We start from the raw sequence: 13,926 nt of genomic DNA on the forward strand, positions 1-13,926 counted from the left end.
ATTAACGGTAACACTTTATTTGACGGGTTGTGATAAAACATGACATAACACCTGTCATGAACATGAGTAAGTCTTCATGAATATTTATGACTATTGTCATAAAGTGTCATTCAGTAAATCATGACACTTTTAATACAAAGTTGACATTATTCAAAATGTCTTCATTTTGACAACTTGACATTAACCAAGAAATCATGATCTGACAAAAATTTGCTATAAAAGTATTACTGATTATACTTTAGCTTTAATAACATAAAGCTACATATTTTTTTAAGTTAAAGTTAAAGTGATTTTTGTGAAAACCTGCTATGCATTAACTAAATAAATGCTATGGTCTACATACAATACACTGGGTTTTTAAAAATTCTTGTGAGATTATTTTACAGCAATGAGACAATTTTTATAATGTGGCCAGCAGTGAAAAAAACCCTGTGTCTACTCCAGTTTAATGGTTGGTTTACTTCTGTCTCTTCATCAGCTCAGCAAGTTCTCAAAAAAAAAAAAATCCCGAGAAGTTCAGAGAGTGAGAGGAACAGATGAAGTTGCTGAGCAAACACTTAGAGTCCATTCATTCACAATGTGGCTCCAGGGGACGCAGAGAAGGGGAGGGGGCATGAGAAAGAGAGGAGGAATGAGGGAGTGAGACAGATAGAGAAAGAGAGGGAGACACAGAGAGGGCGAGAGAAACACATGAGAGCGCGCATAACCTTTTTCTTGCTCAAGCTAATCAAGTACGGACCAGGGCTCCTGAAAACGCAGGGATTACCAGGGTGCTGGAGCTGCGTTGGCCCGGGCCGCCTCTGCTCGCTCCTGCACTGCACGCTACACTGCCCTGCTAAAGCAGCGTACATGGTTCTCACACACACACACACACACATAGACACACTCATTCATGCTCATCCACTGCTCATTTTTATTTGTGAAGCTTCTCATAAGTCTATTAAGACAGATATGGCACAAAACTTTTCTTTGTGCCATATCTGGGACAAATTTGAAAATTGAAATCAGTTCTGTTTTTTTCTTCTTTTTCTTAGCAGAATTAAATATGCTTAATGTTGACAAGTAATAAACACTTTTTGACATGAGTATATACATTTTCACTGTTTATGGTAAACACTGACTTACTTAAATGAGTTTGCATTTGTTCCCCAAGACATGCAGGAAATCCCATAGCTTTAAGTACTGACTGAAAAAAAAAATTACCCACAAAAGCAAACACCACCACCTTGTCAAATCCTGTTAAGATAAGTGCTGAAATTACACAATCAGGAAGTGAGCAGCAATGGGCACACTTTGGAAAGCTTAGCTCCGAGCTATGTGATGGAGTCTGTGAGCCGTAAGAGTCACCTTTCAGTAGGAAACAAGTTGCATTACCACAATATCGCAATCGGATTAAAATCTGGATTTTGACTAGGCCACCCCAAAACCTTCGGCTTTTATTATTACTACTGAGCCCTTCAGAGATTACCTTTCTAGCATGCTTCAGATCATCATCCTGCTGCATAACATCATTCCACTTAAGCTTCAGGTTATGAACTGGTGGTTGGACATTATCCTTCAGGATTTCATTTTCATTTCTCTTTCACACAATGACTGCTGGAAAAAGGTATACCCCTGATGGATGGATGGATGGATGGATGGATGGACGGATGGACGGACGGATGGATGGATGGATAACAGCAATGTAATTGTATGAACATCTCAGCTGGACATTCACTACTTGCTGACTTTCCTGGAAATCGACTTGTATATTTAAAGCATTCCCAGTGTGCTACGTGGACCAGACAGGCTGAAAGCATGATGAGTAACTGCTTCCTAAAAAGGAGTGAGAGTGGTGTTGTGTCCATGCACATAGAAGTGTGTGGGTGTGAGGTTGTGAGAGGGGTAATCAAGTATGGCAGTGGTGTAAAAAGTCCGCCTTCAAGAACCAGTATCCAGCATGTTTTAGTTTAGTTTTTTTTTCCTGGTTTAATATGTCTGAATCAAGTGGTGGTTCATCAGCAGGCCTTTTGCAGAACTATGACATGTTGAGGAAGTAGTTGAATCAGCTGTGTTGGAGACGAGACACATCTAAAACTCCTCAGGCGTTTGAGGAAAGGGGCTGTACACTCATGATGCATAGTCTTCAATGAGTATAAAGCTTTTTTGAAAAATTTGGATGTATCACTGGAAAAATCCAAACACGTTTTTATAATATTTTTTCCCCATTCTTATATGTATTCTTGTGTCTGAGAAGAGTATCAGTGAGGTCACACTGACAAAAAAAAAAATCTGTAACAGACGTCAGAGTTTCACAGGACAGAGAAAGACCAGAGAGGTGGGCTCCAGACTGAGACAAGGACTTTCATTCAGGTGCTAAATGTCTTCTTCTAACACTGTCTTTCAACATGCACTTCTCTTTTTTTCATTTCAACTCATCAACCAGAGATTGGTTATTTCACTTCTGAAAACTGCAAATGAGAGTCACTTGATCCATAAAATGACTAGTTTTTTTTATTTTTTATTATTTTACCAACTAACCCAAAAAGAGTCTGCTCTGTTTATATCACGTCCAAGAGTAGTTACTGTCCATTGCAATACAGGTTCTTGCATTGCCTGGTGATGAGAGATGGATAGCAAGTAGGCAGGCACACTAGCTGACTTCAAGACTTTATTACTCTGTGAGGAAGGGGAGAGATGCGATAAGATCCGACTTTCCATAGATTAATGATGTAGAGTATGAATGCCTCTAACACACAAAAAAATGCAAGACATACAGTATGAACAAATGAAAGCAAGCAGAGATGTCTACAAATTATTGTTGAGAAAAAAAATCACTAACAAAATCATCATGAAAATACAGTTCTTAATTTTGAGGTTCCATGAGGTTTACACTTATGACATTCATCTCTCACTTTCAGGTCTCCACTCAATAGTCTATCTCTCTCTTTTTTGTAAAGACCAAGTAGAGCAATAGTTGTCTTTGCCGTCCAGTACCACACCCACGCTGTCCCTGTTGGCCTACCTATTTTCCAGGTTGATCTTAGGTAGGTGAGATCAGCATCCATTATGTGCTCTTGCACACAAGTCGGCATTAAACCCAGAAAAACATTAAGAAGAACGCATACAGGTACATGCAACATGGGCTGAGGTTGATTGTTTTCCTTTTTGTCTGCTCCAGCCCCTTTTTATACTCTCCACGAATATGCACTTATGTTATTCATTTTATTGTGGTTGCAGAAACTTACTGATTCTGAAAAATAATTAACAAAACAGGAACCAATAGATTATCAATTGTGTATTAGCATGCACACACCACACTTTTCATTTATGTATGCATCACATGCTATATGTTTTGTGTCTAACTTCTTATACTGACCTACATCCCCATCTAGTGCTTAATAAATCAACTGTCATCCTGAAAAGAGTTGTTTTTAGGGCAAAACATTCCACAGCTATGATAGGCCTAATTTCCTTGAGACGTGATCAATTATTTAATCAAATAAAATCAGAATTAAAATGTTTGGATGAGGGAGTATTGGATAAATATTTATATTATACTACATTAGATTTAGGAAACTGCTCAATAATACAAAAACTATTACATTCATGAAATGTAAAGAAACCTATAGGTATATAAAGAAAATTCACTATAAAAAATATCACTGGAAACATCCAAACACGTTTTTATTATGATTTTAGTAGCTTTATCATAATTAATTTTTTGATCTGCTATTTTTTGTTTTAACGTGAACTCTGATACTGCATTAATAGTAATTTGTGCCGTACCATCGTGAGATAATGATCTGATCGGATAAATGTTCCTGCCCCCGGAACGAAAGTAGGGTGTTTGTGTTCCTTACGGACTATAAAGCAGAGGAACGGGCGGTTTACTTCAAAACATGGCTTCCAGAAGAACGTCTTCAGCGCCAAATAGTTTTAAAAATACATCCACTGATGCAAACAGGTATTTAATAAAGTCTTTTTCTTCGTCGTTAGTGAGTATGCTCTAGTATACCGATTGTTTGGCTTCTGACTTTGTGGTGAACAAAATGAAGAAAAAAAAAATGACGTCGCTCAGCCGTTTCAAGTAGCATAATATCTTTGAGCCGAGCAGGAAAAGGGATATAGGGTTCCATAGTTTACCCTTTTAAAGATAAGTTAAGGGATTTTTGCTTTCATGTAAAAAGTTGCCATTCATGACAGCAGTTGTTTGTTGTTTTCAGTTCAAAATGTGCCAATAATGGAGTTAAAGCCAATAACACTGCAGATGGGAAGAAAACTGGTAAATGTAAGTATGCACTTATGATCGTTATAGATGACTGACGTCATGTAAATTATCAGATGTTCTGAGCAAATCTGCTTTAGTGTAGTGAATTCAGAAACGTCATTTAGGCCTATATATGGAGAGGGTTCATAGGCAGGCTTTTGAAATAAGATTTACTTTCATCATGTCCACGTCTATAGAGTAAACAAACTTAATTTTACACACTTTAGTCCGTATTTCAGTTTGTAATTTGTAAGCAAAACTAAATTCAACAAATATATTGTTTTGGTGGTGTTGTTTTTTTTCATTTAGGATTGAAATCACATTGTATCTTTTTTTTTTTTTTTTTTTTTTGCTGTTGTTAATATCACTTACTGACATCCTAGAAATAAATTCCTCAAAACAATTTCATATTACCATTTTAAATTTGACCAGTACTTATCGAGCTATGTTAAGTGTTTTTTTTAACCAACAGTTTAAAGCTTGCAAAGTTCTCAAACTGTGCCTTAATGACTACGGTATATATTTATTAGAATAATTGAGTGCTGATTTACAAAGTCTTAGTGTTAGAAATTTTAAAATCAAGCTTTGCTAAGTTAGTGTCCACAAGATAATGAATACTATCTTTTCAATTTCGCTTTGGTGTTGAATGGTTTTACTGATCTTTAACTTAAGGCAAATTTCTTGATTGTTACTTGGCATCCAGAGATTTCTTCAACAGGGTTAACACTCTTAACATTGTCTAAAGAATTAGGGATTGTAGAGAAAATACTGGCTTTGTTATTATCTTTTGCATAGAAGTTTGTTTTTACTTTAGCATCACTGATTGGTGTACATTAACACATGTGAAGTGCACTCCCTCTTCAGGGAATGCTCTTTTTATACCTATTGATGCACCTAATGTTTTGTCAGTGGAGCTAGTTATTATGTTCCAATCATTTTCAAGTGTTTAAATATATGTTCCTTTTCTTTGATTGCTCTGACAAACTAAATGCTATTTTAAATATTTTCATAAAACATTTAAATCTCAAATGTACCATTTTTGTGTATATAATGTTTAGCTGAGAAACTGCCAAAAAATGTATGTTCAAATTATAAGCATAAAAGAACATACAAACTAAACTTGAAAAGTAACACACAAGACCCATACCAGTTTTAATTATGTTAATAAATTAACTTGAGGTTTATAAGCAAGTAATGAGAAGTTTCACCTTCTTAATGTTACAAGTAATCATATAATGTACTTCTTATGATCTAGTTACACTTTAAATAAAACTGTGTATTATACATCATCTGCTTTAGGGACCATAATCTTTTTTAAAAAATAACTTCATAATACATTTATTGTCTTTGTTGATTTATAGCAAGTGGGACTATTGTCAAGTCTCGATATTTACAATCTGCTGAGAAGACATCTCTCTCAAAGGTAAAGCAATTTGTCTATATTTATTTTTGTTACATTGAAACATGTTAAGGTTTTTTTACATGGCAGATCACATGTGATGTATGTTGCTTTGCATGTACATTGGAGCGTACCTATTTTTAAACAATACAGTAGTGAATTTTCTTTTCTCCTGGATGTATCCTATGGTAAACTGGACTGTCTTGCTGTTTTTTTTCTTTTTATTTCTTCCTAATATCCATTGATTTTTTTTATATTCTACCTTTAAAGAGCAACTCGCTGACCAATGAGTTGACTGGGCCTTCCTCACCCAAACCCACCTCTGTAAAACCAAAGGTGGGCGCTCCAAAAAGGCACTCAAAGACCCCACAAGCACTGGCAGAATGTAAGTTTATCTTTATGGGGTTGCTTTGGGTTTTCGTTAATGTTATTAAATGCCAGGTTTTGAGTCTTAAATTTCTGTTATGTTGAGGAAAATACAATTAATACAAAATAAATTGTCTTAAAATTAATTTTGGTTATATTGTTTTCTTTTTCTTAAAGCAACACTTGCATGCAAAACTGATGCATCCTTCCTTGGTAAAAGTGTCCTGCAGTCCACTTTTTCGGATGGTCACTATTTTCGACCAGATTTTGATATTTCAGTCATTAAAGGTAAATAGAAAACAACTTTGCAATGCCATGACTTCCTTTCACAATTGAATTGTGAAGTAATAAGGTATTTTTTGACCATATTTCAAAGATAAAACTGTGATTGAAAATGCAAAGGAGCCTGAAAGAACTCTAGAGAGTGAGAAGAAGAATATAGAAATGCAAACATTTCTTCTAGCCTATCTAACAGCTAAGGTAAGACTGGTTTACACTTTCTGAATAAAGCTGTACATTTCTGTGCATTATTTGCATTCAGTTAGTCTACCTTAATGTGAACATAACAAATAAATGTATGTCATGTTTTCTCTTGGAAAAGCATTTTTTTGAAAATTTTGTTTACTAGATGGAGAGTAACACTGCAAAGTTCAAAGCTGAGGCAGTGGCAAAGCTCCTTCAGAATATGGAAGAAGAACAGAGACTGCATAGGAAGGTTAAGGAGAAAAAGCACCAACATCTTCTAATGGAGAAGAAGAAACAACTGAATGAGCTCTTAGACTTGCAGGTCAGTGCACTAATAACTAATTGTTGAATATTTTCCCCTTTTTGAGTTGGTCTCAGATCTATCAAGATCGTAAATTTGACATATTTTCTTTTATTAACTTTGACAAAGACCTGCTATGTATTATTGATAGATGTTGTGATGCATAAATGAAGAAATCTTGATACCCTTACTTTGTTTGATCAGATTTATTTCCCTATTTGTGCCAGTATTGTAAATTAATTGTTAGTTAAACTCGATATTTTTTGCCAGTGCAAAATAGATTTTTACTGATGAGCTATTTGTCAATAGGGTAAGTTACTGAAGACATATGCTTTTTGTTAATGCATCATATCTTTGTAAGCCTTCCATTTGTAAATAGTGAGCGTTTTTGTATCAGCAATAGCACTTTAACTAATGGGCCATTTTTAAAATTTTATTTTCCCTTTCAGATTGACATCCTGACACCCGTGGCCGAGGCAGCCAACCAGTTCACAAAGGACTACAAGTGTTTTGCTGCAGCTGTTGATTCAACTCGTCACGAGTTGCCTGTGAAGAACTTCTACATACATGGGGATGGAAAAGAATTTCTAGGTTGTTACGATGTTTATAACTAACTTAAAGTGACATGGAACAATTCTTACTACATGGATTGTATTGTCTGCAAATAAACACAAACTAGTAGTTCTTCTTTATAAGGCAGTTGGATATCAAGATTTAACTCCATTGTTTTGTATAAGCTACCACTACATGCTATAATATTTATGTCCCTTTTTATTGCTGTTTTTAGAAAAAGCTGAAGTTTGCCTGAAAGAAACAGAGATTCTGTTGCAGGACTGCACACAGGGAGACCATCTGGACCACAGCACATCTTTAGAGTGCCTCAGGGAAATCAAAACAATCTCAAAGGATATCAGTCAGCAGCTTTCAGGGTAGGTACACTCATAACGCTTCAGTCCCTTGCAAACATATTTATACCCAAAGTATAACTACTGTAACAGTTTGTTTTGTTTCAACATGAAAAATTATGTTATTAGGATTTTAAGAGATTAGTTAGCAAAAAATGGTACATAATTGCAAAGCTGCTGCTCTAACCTGCTAGTCAGATTTTACAAATGGAAATCAGACATGTTCTTCCTTCTGAGCTGTTGAATTCCTCAAGAGTTGTTTGGTGTGTTCTTCAGTTTTCATGATGCAAATGTAAAGATCTCTTAACTTTAAGCACTCAGATGTTCCTGTTCTTTCCAGAACGTGCTCAGAGCTTTTGGAGCTGTCGTCGTTGGTCTGCCGTCAATCAGTCCAGCTTCAGCAAGCCATCGAGGAAGAGGAACTTGGGAGTTCAAGAACCCTCCTGCTCTTCTGCCCCAAACAGTGAAGAATACCAGACAGAATGGGATACGCAGTACATGCACTTTGGATAACACCTCAGTCCCTGTATTATTTCCCCAATTAATTTGTGTAACTTCCTTTTGTGTCTTTTCTTAAATGTATAGTCTGTTTGATTTAGCTGTAATTGTGTTAAAGTTTGTCTTGTGTAATTAATTGGTCATGCAGTTTTACAGATTACGTATGTTTAATAAAGGGTGAAATACACATTAAAAACTGAACTTGCCCTTTCGGTTTCATACAGCAATAAAATTGGCTCACGCATTTAAATCAAATGGTCTTTCTATCCAATTTCTTCACTCCTGAGCCAAAGATCCGTGCAACGTCATTTGCTCTACTGCGCCATCAAGTGGACAATATATAAACTGATTAAATGCAATGCCAATGCATAAATTTTGAATATTGTCTTAATCTACCTTTTTGATACAATGGCTAGATCAAAAGGAAAAGGGAAAATTAATAGGACAAGGGGTTATGGTGTGAATGGTCTAGTGTTACTTGGAACCGTGCTTATGTCACCATAGGAACGAAATTTTATTTTTACTTAGAAAACTTTTCTGCCCAGCTTCGGGTGGTTTCTCGTGAAAAGGTCATTTCTATAATGGGCGACATCATCTCAAAACAGAATCCAGGCGTATCCAGAAAAGCATGAGTTGGTTTATATTCTCCAAATGATGATACATTCCTTCCTACAATCTTGCATTTGTGGATATAACATGTTGCTCATAAAATGTTAATTGTATGAATTTGTTTTTGATCAAATAACACATTTTCTAAAATAGAGTCCATTGATAATGATATACGCAAAAATAAACATAGAATTTACCAAAGGTTTTGAACATCATGTGCCAGAAAATGCCCATAGTCATTTTATGGGCTGCTATTTATTTATTTATTTATTTATTTATTTATTTATTTATTTAAACGCTTCTTCAACTACCGTAAACAAAATTGCACCCTGTTCCGGATATGACGTTATAACCAAGCGCATTTTTATTGGAGACTTGCAGAAAGTGACGATATTCCTGTTTAGATGAGCCAATGAACCGCAAGAGAGGTACGCGCGTGTAAGTGCAAAAGCTGAATTTATCGTTTTAAAAGTAATTTTTGTTCAAAATAAATTTAGGGCCAAGGTTCCAATTAATAACTAAGTTACTATAAACTTAAAAATATCTCCGGATCTTTCTTCATGAGAGTTATTTTCAAGCTGAGGTCGTTAGCAAGCTAACTAATGCAGGAGTTAGCTTGTTAGTGTTACTCAGGTAACGGCCTACTCACGTATTTTACAAGACTAAGAATTGGGCTCAAATGAAAGTGGCTGGATTTAGAATGTTGGATGACAAATGAACAGTTCTTGGTAGTTTTCCCCTCTTGCTAAAAAGTAAAGTTTCAGTTACATAGAGCATAGATCTTCTGCTCCCCTTCATGTTTCTATGTGCTGTCAGTCAGCGGATGGAAAGAAGTGGTACATAATTGTAAAGTTACTGCTCTGTTCTGCTATGATCAGATTTCACAAATCGATAATCTATAAAAATGTAAGACATAGGATTCTGTGTCTTTGATAAAGTTTAAATTAAATTATAGCTATTGCTTGGGAACTAAAAAAAAATAGCCACCCATCATTTTATTCAGGATACATATTTTTTAAAAGCTAAAATTTTACAAATTCAAGCAGAATGTCTTTCAAAAGGCAGACTACTTATGAGCAAAAATGTTAACTAATCAATAAGCAAATATTAGCTTGTTATCCTTAACTAAATAGCTCATGACAAAATGTATATTTTGCTAATTAAGCGCTTGAAAATTGCTGTGGCATTTTAGCTAATGGCTAGTCCACGTCTTTTTCTTTAGTCTATAATATTATAGATGACATGTTATTTGAACAACAAAGTTAATATTTTTTTGTTTGTATTTTAAATAAGGAAAATTACTTCAATAATTTATTAAACCTTTTCTTAAACAGCACTCAGTTGCAGAACAGTAGGGCACCATCAGGTGGATGGAGGAGTCCGAGGAACAAAAAACAATGTCAAAATCAAAGCAAAACCCAAAAGACTGAGGTGGAAGCAGAAGACCAGGAAAAAGAAATAAAAGAAATGGCCCCCAGAGCGTCCTGTCAAACCATGTGTCCTGCTGAAGAGCTATGGAACCGTGAGTCACAAAACCGGCTCCACTGTTTTGAAGTGGTCCCTGGTACTGAGAGCTTTCGAAAGCCGAAGGCAGATCCTCTGCGTGCTGTCAAGGAGTATTCCAGACCAGCAGCAGGAAAAGATGTGACAAAGCCCTCTTACCTGCGACCGCCTGATGTGTTGCTGAAGACTGTCTGCTATCTTATTGATGAGATTGCCGGGTCAACTAGTCTGTACCCATGGACTGAGGCAAGTAGATTTACCACATTACTTATTTATTTATTTTAAGAAAACTTATTTTACTGTCCTAAAGGTGTTGAGTTATTACTATTAAGATCTGACTATTTTGTGTTGCCATAATTTAGTTACATCTAGATTAATAATGACATGTAAAAACAATAAATAAATTAAACCTCAAGATTTGGGTGCAGCTTACATTGCAAAAGTATGGATTCTCCTTTATTTTTTATTTTTTTATTTGTGTCACATTGGAACCAACGCTTTTCATGTGTTTTATTGGAATTTCATCTAAATAACCAGTAAATAAGCATCACACATTTCTGAAGTTGAAGATTATACATAATTTGAAACATTTCTAACAAAAAAAAATCAGAAAGGTTAGATGTTAGATTGTCCCCGTTTACTTTTTTACACCTAAATAAAATCAAGTGCAACCAAATGCCATCAGGCACTGAGTGCAGAATCTATGACATTGTGATTCACTACCAAGAACATTGTCAGATGAATGTTTGTACGCAAGCATTTTTTGGAATTGAACTTTTTGTTCCCTTTCAGGTGTACAGCTTTGTGTTTGATCGACTACGTAGTGTGAAACAGGACATGATCATCCAAAGGTTATCTGGAAAGGACTGTGTGGCCATTTTAGAGCTAACAGTGCGTTTCCACATCTACGCTTCTTATCGTCTTTGTGGTGAACCGCTGCGGATTTACGATCCACGCATCAACGATACACACCTACAAGAATATCTGAATTGGCTGTTTGACTGCTACAAAACTGGAACTGGACCATTTCCAAACCAGGGGGAGTTTCAGACTCTTGGTCTCCTCTACAACCTGGGTCAGTTAATGTCTTGGAAATTTCCTACTGGGTGTTTTTCATGTTTATGTACGTTGTATTTAAGATCTATTCAACCAGGAGGCCACTTGAAGTTAACATCAATTTTTAAGAGAATTGGGAAAGTATCAAAGTAAAACTATTTAAAGATGTTAGTTGGTTGAATCACAGCCATTTTGACACAATATGCCTATTTACAGATTAGCTGTTTTGGATACATTTTATGATTTGAAAGGAAATGACTCCACCTGCCAATCAATCCAGTGAGTTTGTCAATGACTGATCAATCAGTGATCGCAATTTTACCTGTAAGTGCCCCTTCGCTGGAGGAAGTGACAAAGTGTTGGGGCTCATCATTATGAAAGCGATGTGGTCAAAGAGATTTGGTAAAAAATGATCAGAAAAGGTGGTTAAAAGTATTCAGTGTGGGGAACATGCAATTAAGACGTGTTACACATTTAGCGGGAGAAAAAAAGTTTATTATATTTCCAAAAATAAAACGGTCGGGAAAAACGTAAACAATGTGATTCATGGCATAACTACAATATGTTGATATGAAAGTTTTTTTTATCTGCATTGCATCGTATGCTTAGTGGTTAAATCAAATATTAATGTGTCAAGCTGAGACCAAAGCAATAAAAGGGAACCCTGGCTACAAATGGGTATAGTTTCTTTGTAAAGCGATAACTTGTCAGGCAGGTGTTGCAAATATTCACACACAGCCAGACATACGTGACCAAAACATAGTTCAGATACATACTACTAAGGAATTATTCACTCGCTTTTTGCAAGTGCAAAATGCACCCAACCCACTATGCTGAGAAAGATGTATGTAGAACAATGACGGGAAACATGACTGGTCAAATATTTGATTGATCAAAACATCAGATTGACTATAATTATTGAAATGCTTAAATTCAAGAAGACTTTAGTGCTGAGAATTTGTTTTAAGGCATACACATGTATACTATTAACTGATTGCATCTTTGTAATTTTTCCATCTTATCCCTATTATTAGCATCATTTAAATGTTTTACTTTTAACTAATTTATGCTGAACAAATTTCAAATACTAGTGTGTGGAATAAGTTTTGGAAATATCTATTTGTGGTCTCATATTTTTATGTCAACTGGTGTTTCGCCAAGAATAAACTCTCCTAAACTGATTCAATTCATGCTTTCTCTGTAGGTTCAAGTCCTGCCACTCAGGATGTTTTGGAGCTTCCTGAGCGCCTGCGCCAAACTCCTTCTCTTAAACTCGCTCTAGCAATCAATCAAGCATTTCTGGAGGGAAACCATGTACATTTACTCCGACTAGTGCAGAAGTTGGACTTTTTGCAGACCTGTGCACTCCACCGCCACCTGGTGACATGTCGCAGACACTTATTGCTTATATACAGCCACGGATACCACAGCCGCAACTGCCGCTTTCCTCTTGACAGACTTGCTCAGCTCTTGTCCTTGGAACCATCCCTTACAGCTGAACTTTGTCAGGTGTACGGCATCGAAGTAAATCAGCACAACCAGGTGTTATTTTCCAAAAGTGCTTTTACTGAACCTGAACAAGGGAAGCTAGATTGTAAACTGTATCATAGCATAATATCTGAGAAACAAAGAGGCCTCACTGTGAAGAGCATCATTCACGGATGTACTTGATACAGATATTTGTCTGTTAATCAGTGCTTGTCATGCGTTATTCCTGTAACAGAGCTCTTTAGGTTTCCAATAAAAAACTACAGCACTTTAACCTGCATTAAACAAGTTTTATTCCAGATGGCTGATTTTTTTTTTTTTTTTCTTTACTGAACATTAATTTTCTATGTTTCTTAATGTCCTGCTGTGCAATAAGTCAGTGGTCTTACATCAGGTCTCTGAATCACCTCAGAATGTGAACTCCTTTCATACTGGTAATGTTTGTTATTTTGACAGGTTTCTTCATTTAAAATAATGTAATGAGAAATAAAAGGTCACCATGTTTAATTCCAAAGGCTAACAGTTGATTTTTATGTGCTGGATTGTTGTGCTGGTTTTGATATTTCTTAAAACAGTTGGGGGATTTTTCTTTGCATTGGTCTTCATTCATTTGCATTGATCCAACTACTTACTGTAAAACCATTTCAATAAATGTTTTTATCAAACAGAGCTTTGACTTGTTTGCCTGATTTAAATTTGCATGTACATCCTGTCACCGCTTGGTGGCAGCCTTTATCAAAACAAATCTTGCATACAAACTTGTGATCATAGTATTTGACTTCAAGATCATCTGGTTCTTGTGCTTGGTCTGCTACCCTTGATTTAAAGTTCTAGCTGATACTAGCCCTCCTAATTTGTTAGTAGTTGTGCATGTTTTATCAGTACATGAGATGGTTTGCGCAGTTTGCATCTCCAATTTTTATTTCTTTAATAAATCTGCATGTATCTGTGTATCTTGAGTTTTTCTTTTGATAGTTGGCAAAGGAAACTGTAGGATAAGTTCATAACTGTGATGTCAATGGTGTCAAAAATACCTGAAAGAATTCAACTTCCCATGTGTCAAATAAAATCTAATTAGTACTCATCA

General features: G+C 35.7%; 2 protein-coding genes across 3 annotated transcripts; both read left to right on the top strand.

The window, feature by feature from the left end:
- The first annotated feature begins 3,805 nt into the window (after positions 1 to 3,805).
- Positions 3,806 to 8,438, top strand: haus8 (HAUS augmin like complex subunit 8). Its single transcript, XM_044128362.1, has 10 exons — positions 3,806 to 3,946; positions 4,206 to 4,270; positions 5,611 to 5,672; positions 5,919 to 6,033; positions 6,192 to 6,302; positions 6,391 to 6,494; positions 6,643 to 6,801; positions 7,230 to 7,371; positions 7,568 to 7,709; positions 8,026 to 8,438. Exons 1-10 carry the CDS (start codon positions 3,882 to 3,884, stop codon positions 8,150 to 8,152), a joined length of 1,092 nt encoding a protein of 363 aa, XP_043984297.1. The 5' UTR covers positions 3,806 to 3,881; the 3' UTR covers positions 8,153 to 8,438.
- Positions 8,439 to 9,170: 732 nt separating this feature from the next.
- On the top strand, positions 9,171 to 13,508 carry sac3d1 (SAC3 domain containing 1). 2 transcript variants are annotated; one of them, XM_044128363.1, is made up of 4 exons: positions 9,171 to 9,230; positions 10,127 to 10,541; positions 11,088 to 11,370; positions 12,556 to 13,508. In XM_044128363.1, exons 1-4 carry the CDS (start codon positions 9,205 to 9,207, stop codon positions 13,020 to 13,022), a joined length of 1,191 nt encoding a protein of 396 aa, XP_043984298.1. In that variant the 5' UTR covers positions 9,171 to 9,204; the 3' UTR covers positions 13,023 to 13,508. The 2 variants fall into 2 exon arrangements, with proteins under 2 accessions (XP_043984298.1, XP_043984299.1); XM_044128364.1 differs by having other exon boundaries at positions 9,190 to 9,220.
- The last annotated feature ends 418 nt before the right edge of the window (positions 13,509 to 13,926 follow it).

This window comes from Gambusia affinis, linkage group LG10 (assembly GCF_019740435.1).
Source record: "Gambusia affinis linkage group LG10, SWU_Gaff_1.0, whole genome shotgun sequence".
In the NCBI taxonomy this organism is placed as follows: Eukaryota; Metazoa; Chordata; class Actinopteri; order Cyprinodontiformes; family Poeciliidae; genus Gambusia; species Gambusia affinis.